This window comes from Pinus tabuliformis, chromosome 7, assembly GCF_031772625.1.
Source record: "Pinus tabuliformis cultivar Carrire ecotype Pingquan chromosome 7, CPIR1, whole genome shotgun sequence".
Lineage (NCBI taxonomy): Eukaryota > Viridiplantae > Streptophyta > Pinopsida > Pinales > Pinaceae > Pinus > Pinus tabuliformis.
The window spans coordinates 1,738,233,157-1,738,253,508 of NC_142293.1; the positions used below are offsets into that span (position 1 = coordinate 1,738,233,157).

The 20,352-nt window shown below is 39.1% G+C and overlaps 1 protein-coding gene across 1 annotated transcript in view; it reads right to left on the bottom strand.

The window, feature by feature from the left end:
• The window catches only part of LOC149255282 (nucleotide-sugar uncharacterized transporter 2-like), a 146,821-nt gene extending 129,541 nt beyond the window's left edge, over positions 1–17,280 (bottom strand). The window contains exons 1-2 of the mRNA XM_089457197.1: positions 16,798–17,280; positions 15,232–15,383 (exon numbers count right to left, since the gene is read on the bottom strand). Coding sequence (XP_089313323.1) covers positions 15,232–15,383; positions 16,798–16,897 — 252 coding nt within the window. The 5' untranslated portion in view covers positions 16,898–17,280. The remainder of the gene's footprint in view (positions 1–15,231; positions 15,384–16,797) is intronic.
• Positions 17,281–20,352: the final 3,072 nt, after the last annotated feature.

The window sequence follows — 20,352 nt, forward strand, 5'->3', positions numbered from 1 at the left end:
CAACAAGAAAAAATGGATATTTTAAGAAAAATTGAGCCATTAGACCTTAGTGGTTAAGTCAAAGTCAAATTTTTGAGGAAATTAATCCAAAATATTAATTTTTTTATTAATTAAAAGTGAGTTTTAAGAAAAATTCGAATGCTTCCTCAAAATTAAAAATTTGAGGGTAGAGATTAAAAGATGATCAAGCTATTTTCAATGATTGAGATTATTTTGACAAGGATCAAGCCAGATAGCTGTTATTTTCCACTTGGAGGGGTTTGTCTATATCAATAAGCTATTGAGCTTCTATTGGGTATCTTTGGATGATGAAATTCTTGAACACTAGTATGGAGTTGTTGCTCTACCGGGAACATTCTTTATCATAATAGAAGACTTTGGGTTCAGTTCATTGTGTTCTTCTTCTACTGATCTGTGGTATGTGTTAGCTATGTGTGATCCTATATTGTGTTGAATATTTTTAATAACTATTATTTCATTTTTCGGTGATAAGAACATTCTATTGATACATGCTATCTTAAGTGATCTAATTCACTATATGATCTAACAATTTTACTATGAGAAAAATTATAGAGATTTATAGGTACGCTAGACCTTGGGCTCCAAGTTCATAGACTATGGGGAAGAGCCGACTATGTTTGGACTCTGAGATTTCATTTTGGTAATTAATTTTGTAGGAGCGTTTGGCCAATATCTATTTTTTGAAATTAATTCATCCATTATTATTCAAAAACTATTATTTTGTAAATATTGTACAATTGTAAATAATTTTGTAAATTATTTCTACCCGATTTGTTTTGCAGCACTTGGGGTTTTATATTTTTTTGGGGTTTTATATATATTTGGGGTTTGGCATTCTTTGATTCATTTTGCAAGTGATAGCTAAAGGGTTTGAACCAACAAATTTTTTTGGGCTATTCAACCAAGCAAGGAAGATTGATCTAGGCCCTTGAGGTTAAGATCTAGCCTCCCCGGCTTCTTGCAACTCAACCTCCAGCTGAAGAAGGGAAGTCGTCCAGCAATTTTGAGGTGATCAATGGCATTTTTTGGGCATTGCAGGATTTCAATTTTTTTAGGCCCTTATGCCTAGCCATATTCCTCCTTTTGCCCTAGTCGTGACCCCTTGAGGCCTTTTTAGGCCCTCGGCCCTCTTTTTCTCCTTGGTCGTGGCAGTTTTAGGCCCTAACCCTGGTCGTCTAGTCCTTTTAAGTCCTCGACTCCCCTCTCTTGGCTTGGCCGCAGCCTTGGGCTGCCTCCCAAGGCCCTCAGCCCTCCTCCAAGCCCTTTCCACAGCCTTTTTGAGGGTTTCTTCCTTTAGCGGCAGCCCTTTGGGCCTTTGTCGCAGACCCTACGAGCCTTTGCCCTCTAGCCGCAAGCCTAATTAGGCTAGGGCTTCTCCTCCCTCATCGCAAGCCTTAGTGGCCTCTTTTCCCTAGCCACAAGCCTTGTTGGGCCTTTCTCTTCCATCTTTGGGTATTTTTGGCTTGGTTGTGGGGTTTTGGCATCAAAATTTGATTTCTTCTTGTGGTTGCAGGCTTATGGTAAGGTTCTACATTGTTTTTCATCTCTAGCACTTCGTATTTGCAACTATTTTCTTGCTAACATTGTGGTTGCAGGAAGTGGAAGTCATCTTCAAGCCTTCTAGCCCTCAACTAGGCCTTTAGGCCTCTTGGTTTGTCTTTCTTCCCCTCATTATCTTCTCTATTTTGCTACAACTATTTATGCAGACATATAACTCTAATAAGAACCATTAAAATTGACCAAAAATCATCCAATAATCGCTTAACTTAATTGTGTTGAAATTTGGTACCGGAGGACAGGTGGTTCCCTAAGGCTTTGATCTTTGGCCTAGGGAAAAGTGTCCAAAAGAATTTAATTTTTCTCCTAAAGTGACTTTATAATTTTTATAAAGTCAAATCTAATTTAAAAGTGACTTTAAGTGATAAAGTTACTAAAGTCTAATTTTAAAGTGACTTTAATAAAGTCAATGTAAAATTAGAAAGGAAAAGTGACTTTGGAAATAAATGACTAAGTGGGTCTTTATTAAAGTGGGGTGAATTACAAAATAGAAAGTGAGATTTAAATGAGCACTTATTCGCAGCCATAGATCTCAATCTATTTCAGCCATTGGATTTAGGGATCACCCAAAAGCCACTTACGGTTAGATTAAAAGAGGAAAAGGTCATTCATTCTTTCATGAGCAGATTGAGAGGAGAGCAAGAGAACAAGGGAGATTTCTGGACAAGGAGGAGAAGGAGGCAGCAGCTTGGCACACATTCCAAGGCAGCATTCCAGCAAGTCCATACAGCTGAGTTAGCATACAGTGAAGGGCAGATTTTTGGGCACGATTTTCAAGGAGGCCGTACAGGAGTTTGCACAGAAATCGAAGAGCAGAAATCTGAGTTTGCTGGCACGATTTTCAAGGAGGTCGTACAGTAGATTTTCAAGGAGGCCGTACAGCAATTTTAGGCACAGAAATCGAGGAAATCGTACAGCAGAATTTCTGGCAGCTTGCACGATTTTCTAGGCAAGCCGTACAGTAGAATTTAAGGCTGAAAATTTGCACAGAAATCGAGGACGTACAGCATTTATTGCTGTTCAGATTTTGCTGTTTGCAAGTTTTTCCAGTTGGCTGTGATATTTCTCACTGTAAAAAAGCATTTTTCAGAAATAAGAAGGAGCTCTCGAACTGGTTTTCCCCAAGAGTTGTAGGGGGTTTTTCCAGGGTCACCTTGACCAAAAATCATTGTGTTTAAATGTGTTAAATCGCTATTTATATGTGCTGATTTTTATATTTCTGCATTTTCCAGCATTGTGTAAAACTTCCAGAATTTGTATTTTCAGCAAAATTTATTTTTTAGTTGTTGAATGTATGGATATGGGAAAGGGCATTTAACTATTTTGGAGAAATAAGGTGAAACTGAAAACCGGGGTGGGAAAAGAGAAATTTTTACATGGTATCGGAGCTTGAGTGTTGAAGCGCAGTTTGGGACAACAAGGAGGAAAATTACAGCCTGCTGATTTTTCACTCAGAAAATTCCAGCAAGTTGATTTTTCACAAACAACAGTTTTATCTTTACTACAGCAGTGCTATTTTTCAGTTTTAGGACAGCAGGATGTCATTGGGATTGAGGGTGGAGGATAGGTTGGATGGGCATACAAATTACAGCGTTTGGAAGGAGAGAATGCAGATTATCTTTGAGGAGGCAGAAGTCTGGGACATCATGGTGCATACCACACAGAACCCTGTTGTTGTGCCCACTGATGCTACTCAGTTGGCTGAGTATAATAAAAAAACAAGGGTAAGAGACTGATTCTAGACGGAGTCAAAGACCATTGCATTCCTCATGTGAGAGGAAAGAGAAATGCCCATGAGATGTGGACAGCATTGTCCAATCTCTACCAGAGTACCAATGAGAACCGGAAAATGGTCCTGAAGGAAAAGCTGAAGACCATTAAGATGGGCAATGATAGTGCAGCTGGATATCTCACAAAGATTACTAATGTGAGAGATGAGTTGGCAGCAGTTGGAGAGGACATTCCACCCACTGAGTTGGTGCGGATTGCAGTGAATGGCCTCCCCCGTTCATGGATGAACTTTGCTGATGGGGTTTGTGCACGTGAGACCCTTCCCACATGGGAGAGGTTTTGGGATGATTGCATTCAGACAGAGATCAGAAAAGGTCAGCTTGGGGCAGCCAAGCCAGTTGAGCAGGATGAGGATGTAGCACTGTCGGCAGGAGGCAAGAAAGGCAAAGGGAAGAAGCAGGCTTCCACAAGCAATGGTGGGGGCAAAGGCAAAGGTAAAGGTAAACAAGATAACACACAGAAGGACTATTCCAAGGTGAAGTGTTGGAATTGTCAAAAGATGGGACACTATGCAGTTGTGTGTCCGGAGAAGAAGAAGAAGAAGGGGAAGAACCAGAGCATGGCAGCTTCAGCAGAGGTTGAGGACTTTGCAGTTCGTTTTGACCGGGAGTTTGGGTTCACTGCGTATGAGTCCTCTAGTGCAGGATCACCTGCCACACAGGTTCAGAGGGAGCATGCTTTTCCCTTGATTAGCGGAGCATCTTCAGGTATCTAGTATGTGGACAGTGGGGCTTCACGTCACATGACAGGAGTCCGTGAGTACTTCTCAAAGCTTTCAGAGAGTGGCACTGATATATAGGTAGCACTCGGTGATGACAGAGTTGTTAGAGTAGTCAGTGTGGGGACACTGACATTTCAGAGGGAGTCCAAACCTCCCTTGAAGGTGTCAGATGTCCTTTATGTGCCAGGGATGAGGAAGAAGCTCATATTCGTCTCAGCTTTGGAGGATAGAGGATATGAGGTATTGTTCAGGGGAGGACAGGTGTTGATGTATCCCAGGAGCACTCTAGCTGATTCAGCTAGAGTGATAGGTGTACAAGTTTGCATTCCAGTCCCTTTTGGCATTGAGCAGTAGTACCGACAGCAAAGCTAGCAGTTCTGAGCTGTGTGAGATTTGGCACCGCAGGATGGGGCATATGTATCATGGAGCCTTGAGGACCTTGCGGGAGATCACTACAGGTGTGCCAAATTTCAGTATTGATCCCTTTGATACTTGCAGAGGATGTGCGATGGGCAAGTTTGCCAAATCCCCTTTTCCCAGCAATGACAGCAGAGCGACTGGGATACTTGATTTGATTCATTCTGATGTGAGCAGTCGGATGTCTCATGTTTCATTGAGTGGATATGAGTACTATGTTTTATTCATTGATGATCACTCCAGGAGGACCTGGATTTATTTCTTGAAGACCAAGAGTGAGGTCTTCAAGCGGTTTCAGGAGTTTATAGCTCTTGTGGAGACACAGACAGATCGGAAGATCAAATCCCTGAGGTCGGACAACGGGGGAGAGTACACCCTTGGAGAGTTTGTTGACTATTGTGCGGAGGCAGGCATTAGGAGGGAGTTCATTGTTCCTTACAACCCCCAGCAGAACGGGGTTGCGAAGAGGAAGAACAAATCCATCGTAGGGGCTGCCAAAGCCATGTTACATGATCAGGGGTTGCCATTGTTCTTGTGGGCAGAGGCCTGCAACACAGTTGTTTATTTGCAGAACAGGAGTCTGCATCGTGCCTTGGGGAACATGACTCCGGAGGAGGCTTTTTCTGGGAAGAAGCCTGATATTGGTCATCTTCGTATCTTTGGGTGCATCACATAATCCTACATACCCAAGGAGAAGAGGACCAAACTAGAGCCCACCGCAGAGAAGGGTATCTTTGTGGGCTACAGTGAGACCTCAAAGGCCTTTCGGATTTACAATCCTGCACAGAGGAAAGTTGTTGTCAGACGGGACGTGAAGTTCGAGGAGGACAGGGCCTTTAGGAGGTCATGGGAGTTAGAGTATCTGGATCAGCCAGACCCTCAGCAGCAGTTGAGTCAGTCGCAGGGATCCAGTGGGCAGGGATCAGGAGGATCCGGAGGTACATCTATGAGGATGTCAGGTCCGTCAGTGAGCAGTGGCTCGCCGAGTCAGAGGGGTGGTGCTTCGGGCAGCATGCAGAGCAGTTCACTAGGGAGTCCACTGATGGACAATTCACACAGTACCTCAGCTTCTACAGGTTCAGGTGCAGGCAGGAGGACAGCAGACAGACAGTCAGGAGTTCAGGCTCCTGATGATGATGGGGAGGAGGAGTTTCATTCTCCTATGGGAGAAGTGCACTCAGGGAAGAGGAAGCCCAAGTGGCTTCAGGACACCTTGAGAGATGCCACATCTGTTGCTGAGCCTAAGAGGCTGGTCAGAGACAGTAGACCACCTGAGAGGTTTTGAAGCTATATGGCAATGGTTACCAGCATCCTTGACTCTGAGCCTTCTAGCTATGAGGAGGCAGCTAGCCAACAGGTCTGGAGAGAGGCCATGCAGGAGAAGTATTCTTCTATCATGATGAATGATGTTTTGGAGGTGGTGCCGAGGCCTGAGGGCAAATCCGTGGTTACTTCCAGATGGCTTTACAAGGTAAAGCATGCTGCAGATGGCAGCATTGAGAAATTCAAAGCGAGGTTTGTGGCTAGAGGGTTCTCCCAGGTAGAGGGAGTTGATTATGAGGAGACCTTCGCTCCCGTGGCTCGATATACTTCGATCCGCTCCATTATATCGATAGCAGCAGAGATGGGTTGGAAGATCCACCAGATGGATGTGAAGACTGCATTTCTCAATGGCTTCATACAGGAGGAGGTGTACATTGAGCAGCCACAGGGCTTTGAGGTGCATGGGAAGGAGTCCCATGTGTGCAGACTGAAGAAGGCCCTTTATGGCCTGAAGCAAGCTCCCAGAGCTTGGTACTCCAGGATAGATACATACTTGTAGAGGATGGGTTTCACAAAGAGTGAGGCAGATCCGAACCTTTACTATATTGTGATAAGTGAGGAGCCTCTCATTCTGGTGTTGTATGTGGATGACTTGGTCATTACAGGTGCAGAGAGACTCATAGAGCACTGCAAGAGAGATCTTGCGACGGAGTTTGAGATGAAGGACATCGGCTTGATGCATTACTTTTTGGGTTTGGAGGTGTGGCAGGAGGAGGGGCATTTCTTCCTAGGGCAGGGGAAGTATATTGTGGACATCCTTGGCAGATTCCACATGGAGGATTGTAAACCCATGTCGACACCAATTATCACCAACTGGAAGAAGCTTCATGCTTCGGATTCCGAGTTGGTGGATCCCACATTGTACAAGCAGCTGATTGGTTCCTTGATGTATTTGGTCAACACTAGACCAGATATTTGTTTTGCAGTCAACACGATGAGTCAGTTTATGTGTGAGCCTAGGAAGGTTCACTGGGTGGCTGCAAAACACATTTTGCGGTACTTGCAGGGGACAGTGGATTATGGTCTGGACTACAGGCAGGGGGATGGAGTGAGACTGACAGGTTATACTGATTCTGATTGGGCAAGTTGTGCTTCTGATAGGAAGAGCACTTCAGGGTGTTGTTTTGGGTTGGGTTCAGCAGTAGTGTCATGGTTCCGCCAGAAGCAGCAGTCAGTAGCATTGAGTTCAGCGGAAGCAGAGTATATGGCAGCCAGTCTAGCTAGTTGTGAGGCCATCTGGCTTCGCAAGATGTTGTTTGGCTTATTTGGTCAGCCGTTGAGACCTTCAATGATTTACTGTGATAATCAGAGTTGCATTAAACTCACGGAGAATCCAGTATTTCATGACAGGTCAAAGCATATCAGGATCAAATATCATTTCATCAGAGACTGTGTTCAGAAGGGCGCTGTGAAGCTTGAGTATATTCCCACTGATGAGCAAGTTGCAGATATTCTTACCAAAGCCTTACCACAGGGCAAGCATGACTACTTCAAAGACAAGATGGGTGTGGTGAGGAACACCTTCCTCGGTAAGAGGAAGTGTTGAAATTTGGTACCGGAGGATAGGGGTTCCGTAAGGCTTTGATCTTTGGCCTGGAGAAAAGTGTCCAAAAGAATTTAATTTTTCTCCTAAAGTGACTTTATAATTTTTATAAAGTCAAATCTAATTTAAAAGTGACTTTAAGTGATAAAGTTACTAAAGTCTAATTTTAAAGTGACTTTAATAAAGTCAATGTAAAATTAGAAAGGAAAAGTGACTTTGGAAATAAATGACTAAGTGGGTCTTTATTAAAGTGGGGTGAATTAAAAAATAGAAAGTGAGATTTAAATGAGCACTTAATCTCAGCCATAGATCTCAATATATTTCAGCCATTGGATTTAGGGATCACCCAAAAGTCACTTAGGGTTAGATTAAAGGAGGAAAAGGTCATTCATTCTTTCATGAGCAGATTGAGAGGAGAGCAAGAGAGCAAGGGAGATTTCTGGACAGGGAAGAGAAGGAGGCAGCAGCTTGGCACACATTCCAAGGCATCATTCCAGCAAGTCCATACAGCTGAGTTAGCATACAGTGAAAGGCAGATTTTTGGGCACGATTTTCGAGGAGGCCGTACAGTAGTTTGCACAGAAATCGAAGAGCAGAAATCTGAGTTTGTTGGCACGATTTTCAAGGAGGCCGTACAGTAGATTTTAATCTTAGGGCTAGTCTCTTGCATTAATTCATTAACTTCCAAGCATAAGCTTGGTTGATAGAGAGATAGGCCCACTTTTCTCATTTAGCTTGAGGAGTCTAAAACCTCTTTAGTGTTTAACACGGTGACCTCACAGTCATCAGAGCCACAGTCTTTGCAGCGTCGGAGGCATCAGGTGGTTAGAACCCAAAAGGAGGGATCGTTAATCAAGCCCTAGCTTGCTTCCCCTTAGCTTCTCTCTTACAACCTACTCTATGGACTAGCTTCAAAACAATTAAGAGTAAAGGTACACTTAGAGTAGGCATATAACATAAAATAAACCAAGATTTTGCATCTCACCTAGATTGTAGGATTTGCATCTCATTTAGGATAGTGAAGCATCCTTAAGCAACAACTATTCATCCAGTGACTTGGTAAATAATTTGTCTTAAGCAAGTAATTGACTCCATTTAAGGCACTAGTCTTCCACGATAATCTAATCAAATCATTTAACTTGCTAATTCAACCAAGTTGCTAGGCCATTCAGTTGTGTCTCCCGGACTTGTTGGTTGCCAACAAGTCTCTCATCTTCACATTTCATAGGGACTATCCCCCATAGCTTGCTGTAGGGAGACAACTAGAACGGAGAGGACGGGGATCAGAGTGACAACCCCCATCCTGAGCGTTGTCACATCTTTCCTGTACAGTTTGGGCGACAACAGGCATCAAGGAGAGAGGGAAGATCTTACAAGAGATGCCTTGAGAGATGAAAATTTTATAGAGAATATCAGGCAGATCCATATACAGGTACAAGAGACACTGTAGAAGTCACAGGAGAAATATAAGGCCAGGCATGGTCAGCATAGAACAGAGAAGTCGTTCAAAGTGGAAGACAAAGTATGGTTACATTTGAACAAGGAGAGGCTACAGGGGCCTAGTAAGAAAATCAAGGCTTTGAGGTATTGACCCTTCTAAATACTGGAAAAGGTGGGTGATAATGCCTATCAACTCAATTTACCACCATATATGCGCATTTACTCAGTTGTGAATGTATATAATCTGAAATTCTATGAGCCTTCCATGCTAGATCAAGAAGAGGAACAGGTCCTACCTTCTATGGAGGATTTGGCAAGAGATGCTTAGGCAGAGTTGACAAAAGATATGGTTTTGCAAAAGAGGTCCAGAACTACAAGACAAGGGCGGCATGACCTTTGGTTGATTGGGTTGAAAGGACAACTTCCAAACAAAGCTAAATGGTACACATAAGACAAGGTGGAGGAAAAATTTCCTCACCTCATTTAGTAGAAGCTTTTGGGGACCAAAATCCTCCAAAAATGGGGAGGTGTGATCAGGATTGGATCATTATATTGTTTATCATCCATCTTGATGCTTTCAGAATGGAAAACGTGAAAGAATCATCTCACAGGAACCTTTTTACCGGCGGGACCCAGTTTGGCAAATTGGGGTCTGAAACCTTCCAAGAGTGTTTTGAGGCATCAAACAATGCTTTTTGGGAGGTAAAGCTTTTCCTCTTTAACGCAACACCTTTTTTCCCTATTCTACATACAGAGACCTTTCCAACGGCGCAAGAATCACGTCAATCAAAGTTTGTACGCGAAAGTTATGCCACTCAGAATTTGACCTTCCTGTTTTCACCACCATAGTTCTAGACCATGCCACAGCAACCCCCATTACTCATGAAAAAGGGGCTAGCCACGTAATTATGACGTAGAAGACTCTAAATTGTAACTCTAGGAAAGAGATAGTCAAACCTAACCACTAGTAGGCTATCGGGCTATGTTATAACCGGGTCACTAGGAGGAAAAGGGGTTCCATTCTTTCAAGTGCATTTGTTCCATAGTTGAGCAAAAATAACCGAGGGATAGGAGATAGAGCACACAGAGAGGATTTGTGCCCTGTAGTAGCCCACAAGCCATAGGCCATACTTCTTTGTACTTGCAGACATTTTCTATTCAGAGAAAGAGAGCGGAGTGTCCTCACCTTCCAGTTGGGTTTTCCTCCTAATAGGGTTTCCCAAGTCATATCATGTGTTACATGTGTTTGTGAGATTTTATTTCGTCATTCTCTATTTTCTACATAATTTTAATTCTCATGCATACTCTTTTAACAGTGATCTGCAGATCTATAAATCTAAAGAGATATAAAACTGGAATAGTGTATATTTTGGAATTTTTTAGTATAATTTTATCAAATCTGTTGTGATGAACTATCCAGTGGAATATCCACGGTAGTTTATGGATCAATCTGTCATGTATGAGGGTGTGGAATTGGAATTTAATGAAGAGCACCAAGCCATCACAACTTTCTCGGTGGAAAATTTGTAGGGATGGCTTCCACCCACTTGTGAAATTATTTGTTGCCGTCAAGATCCATGAGTAGCTATTACTTGAATTATCTTTGAACTGCCCTATAAAATCAAGGCCCCAATGCTAAAAGGGAGACTCAACCACCACTGGTTGCAAAGGTAGAGCAGCCAACTTTTGTTTCCCTGTGAACATCTCGCAAGCCTAGCATCCCCTCACAAATTCGTGCACATCTGAAAACAAAGTGGGCCAGTAATATCTGGATTTAAGTATCTTGTGGGCCGTAGTTCTAGCTGCATAGTGGCCCCCACAAAATCCTGTATGGAATTCTGAAATAGGTTTTATGGCTTCATCTTCATCAACACATTAAAGCACAAGCCCTTCCAAATTTCTCCATCCCAGCCCCTCATTGATGATGCAATACTTTGAAGCCTTTAACCTTAAAGCCCTTCTCTTATGACCAAGTGACTTGGGCAAGTAAGGTTCTCCAAATAATAGATAATGTCCCCATACCAGTCCAATTGCTCTAATCTCTAAAGCTTTGTTGAAGCTATCGGTCCTGATGAAGTGTTTTAATTTACCACTTGATCTAGTAGTAGTCCCTTAGGAGCCCCTCCTAGGAACCCTGCTAAATTAAGCGATAACAGGTCTGATGGTTTATCTGGTTATTAAATCCATCTAGGAAGATGCATACGCAGAAAATCTGTCCAGGAAGATCCATGCATAGCAAGTCTCTCTCTCTATGAAATTTTGGTGGGCTGGTCACCACAATTTCAGGCTGAGGAAGTCTCAAGGCAGTGGGAGGATGCCAAGACCTAGTCTAACATACAGCAATGAGGTGTTTGAGGTTGTCTAGAGGCCGCAGGGCTGAAGTTTGTTGGGCAGCTTATCATTATTATGGGTTCCTACTAAGGCTGTTTTTAGGGCAGCGGTGCAGCATTAAACCTATCCCGAGGCAGCGGAAACCTTATCCAGATCTTCTGGGATCAGGCAAGACCTTAAAAACCATCTGTGACATATATATGTTCAGATTTGGATAACAGAGCATCCAAACAGCCTTCCTAGGCAGTGGCTTTCCCCCTGAGACAGCAGTAATGCCAGCACAGCAAGGGCTGGGAATATTATTGTACGGCAAGAAGAATTTTGGTAGGAAGGGTTTGTCACAAACCCTCCTAGACAGCATAATAAGTCTCGGAAACAGCACCAAGAATCCTGAAAGATTTACAACTGATAAACTGTGAGTTGCTGAGTAACAGTATAGCTAAATATAGCTGGTTGTGTTAGAATAATTAGTACAGTTCTGTTATTAAATTATTAGGACCGTACAAGACAGAATTTGTAGAGTGAAGTGTTGGACAGATTACTCATTTCGTATTATTGAACTGGTATCATGTGCCTGAGTTATCAATGCAATTGAATGTGGAATTGTGACCTGACTGGTGGAGGATTGTAATCTACTGTTTATTGTGAGCTAACTGGTGGAGAATTGTACTCTATTGTTTATTGTGCACTTAATATCACTACTGTCTAAGATTGGAATTAAATACAGTCATCTGGGTGAATATGGTTATATGTTTTCGATAACCCTAAGGGCAAAATTACCCTAGGATACTATAGGTGATCTCTTGAAAATGTAAGTAAACACAAAATCACACCAAGGTTGGTGTGTGCTGCTACATGCATGCTCTATCCAATGTCGAATAGGGTTGATATAATCAGCACCTCCAATATATAAATAGGGTGGCCCACCATCAAGCCACGAATCACCTCCATGCACTACAATTGAACACGCCTCTCCAAAAGTTGACCTACATGCTCCAACAACCTCCCCTATTTGCTGCCATATATATTATAGATCACCTGTTGTAGCCTCAACCAACAAAAGCTTAGAAGGTCTCTTCAAGGTAAACATGCAAAAAAAAATCTCTCTCATTCCTGCCCTTGATTAGACCTCCACATGATGCATGCCATAAAAAAGTAGATCCAGAAAGAAAACCAAATCAGGTCATGGTTTAGGACTCGATGCCCTCTTTCGAAAGAATGAAAAGTGTTGCAACACATCAAAGATTGTGCATGCTGCTGTCCCAAAAATATTGAAGTAATAAAAGTACACCCCCTTGCTGATTCTTTGTACACCCAAAGAAACAACCAACAAAGGTAAGTACAAATTGTTAAAGAATAGGGAAAAATGCAAGTAGACATTAACAAGAAATCATGTTCATAGCTAAAAAACCGATCTCATAATTAGAAATCAAACTCTATGGAGCACTCTTCGAAGTACAAATACAGATAAAGAAGATCACTAGCCTAATAATACTCCACCCTAGAAAAAGAGAATGCATATAAACCCAAGCCAGGCAACTTTGTTTGAAGATGACACCACATGAGAAGATGTACTAACTAGAGTGGTTAGACAAGTGCATAGAATTAGCCATCAGAAAACAAAGTAAATTTCAAAACTCAACCACAACTACACATTTGGATGAGATAGAGGCTGATATTGCGTCACTCAAACTCTATGCAATTGTATTTGGAAGGCAGTATCTATGGGACAAAAATGCAAAGTTTCAACAAAGACTAAACCAATACAAGTTTGTCAAGGATGCAAAGTTCCAAGAAAGAAAATTTCAGACTCCATGGGAGAGTCCAGGAGCACCATGGGAGGACAAGCAAAGTGCCACAAGAGCACAGGAAAATTCCCACAAGAGGCAAGTAGAGTACAGTCTAATCCTCATTGGAGTGCACTTAGGAGTAATCGTCCAAAACAAACCAGGGAGCATTTTGTTTTGGGTAGGAGAATGTTCCCAAGAGCACTCCCACAATGCTCATGTTCAGGGCACAATTTGAGAGTAGGATTGTGCAGGGAGAAGCAATTCCAGTATCACTGCTCCAAAATCAACTATTTCCTTGCCTCATTACTGAGATTCTCTTTAATTGTTTTCCTACTCATTTATTGCCTACCTCAACTCAATTGTTTTTTCTTTTGACATCTTTATCACTAGTTGTCCCCAATTCTCTCCCTCTAACTCTTATGTGCCTTTAACAATATTTCAGTGTTAATGCTAGCCTATATCATCTTCTCAACTTATATTTCCTCTCCCAACTCCCTTTTATATTTCCACTTGTTTTCTATGGATCCTTCGCCCTTGGATGCTAGGAGAAATGCTTTTGTTTCAACACAGCACACTCTTATGCCTCTAAAGGTAGCCCTGGAGACTACCAGCATGGATCATTCTCCTTGTGATAGTCTTAGAGACATTCTTGTGGGAAACCTGTGATAATCAATAATACTATTAACATTGGGGAGGATTAAGCAAGGACTGCCTTCTCGTTTCCCCTTTTTCATATCTATTGCTACTTGTGATAATTAACGATACTATTAACATTGGGGAGGATTAAGTAAGGACTTCCTTCTCCTTTCCCCTTTTTCATATTTATTGCTACTTGTCTGATTTATTTTCCTTTAAAAATGTTAAGGGTTATAGCCTTCTTGTTTTATTAGGTCCTTTAGAAAGAAGTTTCTTTTAGACTCCTTTTGTCATTGTCACAGAACCTTGCATTCCCAGTTCCATTGAACTATTTAGGTCATAGGTGAGCATTAATATAATTGGTCTCTTTCATTCTTTCTAGATTCTCTTGGTGTCAGATTTTTCTGCCTCTATTGAATCATTGATAAAACTTAAGGTTCTCCTTACCCATTTCCTTTCGAGTATTTACTTATCCTTTCGGCTGTCCCTCTTTTTATCTGATATTGCAAAATTTTCTTGTGGTTTGGTGATCAGTTTGATCCAAACTCTCATTGCACGTCCACATTCATGACATAACCTGCATTTAAAAGATATTCCTTCATAATCTATTTGTTGTTCTCAAGCACGGTCAAGCAGATTAGGCACAAATTTTCAAGGGGTTTTACAGCTCCAGATTAAAGCAAATTCTGCATATATATGACATTTCCCAATCCCTTGTTTGAACTGACAATCTTACATACTCGCCCAGAACTTTCCCTTCAAAATTTTCCTCATTTCAAACACCACAAAAAGAAGAAGAGCCTCTTTCACACTAGTCCAGTATTACACATATAATCCCACCTCTTTCTAAAGCCACAGCCCCTCACTGAAACATTGTTTCTCTGTCCTCAAGGTTTGTGAACATTTCAGTAACATAACTTCTCTCACAAAGCATGATTTCTGTTTGTCCTTTCAGATCCCAATTCTTTCTCACCCACCATCTCAGGGCTCTTGAAGAAGACCCAAAGCCTAGAAATCTACAAATTACGTGGTTCCTTAGATAACTTAGCTTTACTTGAACCCTTGGTGTTTCTTCTACTTTCAGCAGGCACCCATTCAGCCATCTCGTGGGAGGGGCTGTCATCCTCTGTTTCAATACCTTCACCCTGGTTTTCCAGATTTCTCCAAAGTTGCTGTTGGTGGCCCCTTTGGGTCAGATGTTCCTTCTGCTCTGTTTACCGCTCTTCTAAACCAGATATTGTACTTGATTATTTGATACCTATTTTTTCCAAATTTACTAAAATCCTGTCACTCCCACTATATCGCACAGTAGCAAGTCCATGCTAAACCTTGTAATTAACCTGAAAACTAGACCTCAGTTAAAATATGTAAGTTATTGACAAGCAATTTAACTGAATTATCACTCTTTAGTCTTCCAAAAATACTTAGCAAGTGACTGAATCATCATCGCCGAAATTTCCAGAAATATGTAGCTAGTCACTGATTTTCATTGCCCAAGTTTAGAAAAGTACCAACCCAGTAATAATTTTTAACAGGGCAAAACTCTAAAACCTTTGGATTATAGTTCTCATTATTCCACTACCTATTTGAACAATTTATAGAGACATTATTAGGAAAGCGATTAAAATTCAAAAACATTACATGAAAAAGGGCATACCTACCAATTTGTTTATCATGATGATTCCAACTGCAACTAGGAAGTTGAAAGACAATGCCAGTCGTGGGCCACAAAACCGATGCTGTTGATGTTTCAACCCATCTGATGTGCGAAGATCATTGAATAAAGATGCTCTCAATTCATTCAACACCTTCCCTGAACAGAGAAGAACGATATGTTATGACTTTCAAAAGCAGTAAAATAATCCCAGTCCCTGTTACAAAATTCTGCAAGTCAAATTGTTCCATCAACCTGAGCTTGTAGCCATTAATTGTTGGTGATTGCCTCCTAAAAAACACACAAATAATTTCAATATCACTGCACAAATAATTTCAATATCACTGCACATTAACGGGTCCATTGGACCTGTTAAAAGATCTTAGCTCGAGTGGTTTGGAGAACAATCTGTTGTTCCCCAGCTGTATGGATTCAGCCGTATGGGTTCAAGTCTCCGGAGACATGTTGTAATTGGCCCATTTGTAACATTTATGAAATAGTTGTATTTGGTGTAATAGTTGTAGCCAATGTTTCAAAGTTACCGATTCTCCAAAATTCTCGTTCTGGTTAAAAGAAAAAACAGGTGCATTGGACCTACTGTTGGATGCAGATTAAGTTTCGGCCCTCGGGATATATGGAGTTTTGGCATTGGAACCCAAGGGCCAAAATATAGATGCAGATAAAATAATTCCAAGAGAATAGTGGTCTAGTGCATCTCCCATTTGTTCAAGGCTTCAAGCATATGCACCTGAAATGCTTTGCAATTGCCACTTAACTAACTTACGGAAAGAACCCGATTGCCCCTGCTACCTCAAATAAGTTCTAGATTTTTCTACCTCCAATGTTTGACCAAATTCCTAAAAATGACTTAATCCAAAATATCCAATTCCTCTTGACATTGCACCAAGGCTGAAAAAATAAGCTTCCAAGAAATCTTCACCCGTATTTTCTGCGAAAACTCTATCTACGGGTTAATGTGAACTTGTCTCCATAGGAAATCCACGAGGACTTGGGAATAAAATATTTTCTATCATAATGTTCTTGAGACTGAAGTTGCACCAAGATAAGTTAGGTGCATTCGGTGGGGGTGAGGATGGGGTTGAGCCATCAACTCTTCTGTGCCCATGTAGTAGTGCATTGCTTGCCTTGAATATTGACACTAACCCAAATACAACTAAACCCGAGTCTAATCAATATTGGAACTCAATGGTGCTTCAGAGAAGAAAGCTCGTGTTGGGTGTGATCACTGAAAGAAACAAGTCCAGGGGATTGATTTGCACTAATGACCAAGAGTGTGAAAACATCACCTAATAATAAATCACTGCCATGAAGGGGTCATTTCTCACACAAACAACAGGGGAGTTTCATACATCAATTCATTGTGTTCCGCTGGACATGACTATTTTTGTTAACATAACCCAGTTGTGTGTATACGATGGAATTTACTTTGTCTAGAATGTTAAATGTTCAATGATGCTAGAGTGTGTGAGTGGTCTACGATGGAGTTTGCTTTGTCTACAATGTTAAATGCACGATTATGCTAGAGTGTGTGAGTGGTGGAATTTTCTCATACCTCGTTCTCCAGCGTCACTGTCCTTTCGCTTCAGCAGCTTGTGGAAGTTCTTCCCCATTAGATAAAACTTTATCGATTCCCCAATGGTGAACCTCGCCATTGCTGGTTGACCAACACAGCATGGTAAACCAGCTTACAAGCCAAACAAAATCGTAGTTATCAATACTAAAACCGCATTGTCGTTATCCTCTTCTCAGCATTCATCTCAGCAATACGTTCTGTGAAACAAACGCAAAAATGAATTAGATATTCAATGTTTCTCCTTGGAAGCCACGCTCTAAGAATTCAAAACCAGAACATAACTCCAGCTTTATTTCTGAACACCAAGGACGAGTTGCTGAATTTAGTGCAAGTCCCTGTGCAGGTTTTTGGGTTTTTCAGCTGAGCTGAGTAGAGTGATGTGGAGTTTAGGTTGTGAACAGATTATCTGAATGGGGGTGCCCATGATATGCGAGAGCACGTCCATACACGTGACCATGCACTCTCTGCCACGTTCCCAACTCTAACTAACAGACAAAGAAAAATGAAACATGCTTAGGGTGTGAAGGACAAGGCCATTAATTAAATGGAGACGAAATGGTATTTGGGATTCGGTGAAGTTAAAATACAATAAATTGAGAGTACTAGAGAGGGAAAGGGGCGAAGGTTGTTTCTCCGCCTAACTGGCAAAGTGGGGAATTCAAATCGGGAATGTCGACAGGAGAATATAAAAGATCCGGGAACCTTTCGTTCAGGTTATGTGCTTCGTACCTCTGAAAAGGGCCTGCATTTAAGGCTGCTGGCATTGGTTCTGGATGACAAATGTAAAATAGGCTTTACCACTGGATGGCAGCCTCCCAAGTCTATTAAAAATCAACAATCAGATGATGATGGCAAGTGCATCTGTTATATGGTTTCAACTTTAATGGCAGGCTCAACGGTTTATATATGGTTTCAACTTTAGTGAAGGAAAGGTCTTTATCTCAACAGGTTTTCAGTTGTGGGTTGCAAATTTTCAAAATGTTGTTGACTGTGATAGTGTGTTGTGAGATCTCGTATTTTATTGAATGTTTTTATAAGATTAAATTAATAAATATATATTTATTGATATTATATCTGTAATATAATATAATGATACTAATATTATTTAATATTAAATGAAATTATTTTATTTATTTTTTAATTCAAAAATAATATTAATTATTAAATTAAAAAAAAAAAAATTAATTCTGGGTCAAAAGTTTAATTTGTTATCTCAATTTTTTAGTCAAATTAGCTGTTATTTCTAAGGGCTAGTTAGTTGCTCTCATCATCTATTTATTCCATTTCCCAGATCTGATTCATCATCTTGTCCTGAAGATGAACCACACTGGTTGATTCAAAACACGTTGACGGGATTTTATTTTATGTGATTTTTACCAAAAATGTTGTTACAATTAATATGCATCAGAGAAGTCTAAATTCTACAAATATATACTTGTTATCCATATCAATATCAAAAATGAAAAAAATAAGCTATAAATTAATTTTAATGGATTAGAAGTTTGTATTTTTCCATGTAAAATTATATTAATAATTTAAGTTTTAAAAATATTTGGTAAAGTAAAAATGTGTTTTATTACAAATTAAAAAATACGTATGATATTTTATATACTATAATTTTATTTTATTTTTGTGTGGAAGGTTTTTTATTTCAAAAGGTGGATGAGGATTGTTGATTTTTTATTTTTATTTTTAATTGAGGGTCTAGATTGATTCTGAAGGGATATGGTTAGTCTTAATGATTATTAATGGTTGGAGTGTATTAAAGAGTTTGTTAGGTTACATTGACTTTTAATAAAGTTAAAAAATTAGATTCATATCACGTGGCTCCCAGCCCACCAATTTCCTAGAGATTAGAGATTTGAGATTATTACAGTTTTAATAAGTTCATCCATGATAAGTTCCTCATTATTAACATTTATTTATATATAGGCAAATTTTATTTAGCAAAATGGTCCATTACTTTTAATAAATTTAGAAAATTATATTCGTGCCACTTGGCTCCCCACCCACCAATTTCCTAGGGATTTGAAATTATTCCAATACTAATAAGTTCCTCCATGATAAGTTACTCCTTATTATTTATAACATTCATTTAAAAAAAAAAAAATTCTTAATTTAAAGTTGACCTATAATCTTTTTATACATGGTTAATTAGGTAAATGTGTGCATTAATAAGGTATTCTTGGTGTTCCAATAATTTTTTTGTCATATTTATAAATTTTTTGGCTATATCAACCACATTAGTATTTTTAATGTGATTGTACTAATGATATTTTGAATAAAATGATTTTTTTTTTAAAATGGTGATAATCCATCCATAATTAACAATAAAATCTTTTATATTTGGTTTTTTAATTTATATATATATATATATATATATATATATATATATATTTTTAATTTGGAAAAAATGTTTTTGTAAAAGGGTGGTTTTTATTATTTAAAATACTTTTTTAATTAAATAAATAAAATATGTGTATGTAGATTTCATAATTTAAATTTGAAATCATTACTACTGGATTTTGTACAAAATTTATCGGAAAATACATAGAAATACCAAAACCTAGAAAATTTATATTACAACATAATTTAGTTATAATCACAAATAATACTTAATAATTATTATTTTCACTATAGTTAATATTTTTCACAAATAATAGTCAACCATCATTACTTTTAACCACTGAATAATAATAAATTTATATCTACTTTTAAAAATAGTGAAAATCTATATTTATATATCTAAAATATCTTGTTTTTAATATTAAAATTGATATTATATGTATTTTATATTTTTATATTTAAAATTTCATGAAATTGTTCATTAAATTTTATGAAATTATTTATCTTGTTATGAGAAAATATAAATTTTAATAAATATTAGATGTTTTGCTTTAATTTGTTTATTTTTAGTGAAATCTTGTTATTGGATTCTGAGGATTTTATTTTTTTAAATAGTTAAGATTGAAAACAGGAGATAGTTGGGATGAGACATTAAAAGAAAAATCTAACCATGTTAAGAGTTGGTGTGGCCAAGAATAATTGTGATTTTCATTACTAAATTGGAGGTAGTTGGAATGAGACATTAAAAGAAAAATCCAACCATATTAAGAATTTGTGTGACCAAAAGTAATTACAATATTCTAGTGATTTTAACACCTTAGATGCCCCTAACCTACACTTTCTTAACCCACTAGGTAGTCCCACAAATCACAAACACTATAGCAAATAAGACAAACACATATATTTATACTTAAGTTTTTTTAAGTTCTTACAATAGTTGGGATGTTTTTAAATTTCATATTAATGTTATATGATGAAAAAGGGGGAAAGGAATGTGTGATTTGGAAAAGTCAATTATGTTTGGATGTTTTCAAATTTCATATTAATGTTATATGATGAAAAAGGGGGGAAAGATTGTGTGATTTGGGAGAGTGAATTATTTAATAGTAACATTATACAATTTTTTATAATTTTGTTTATAATAATTTAAATTTTAAATGTTTTCTAATTTTTAATCATCATTAAGTT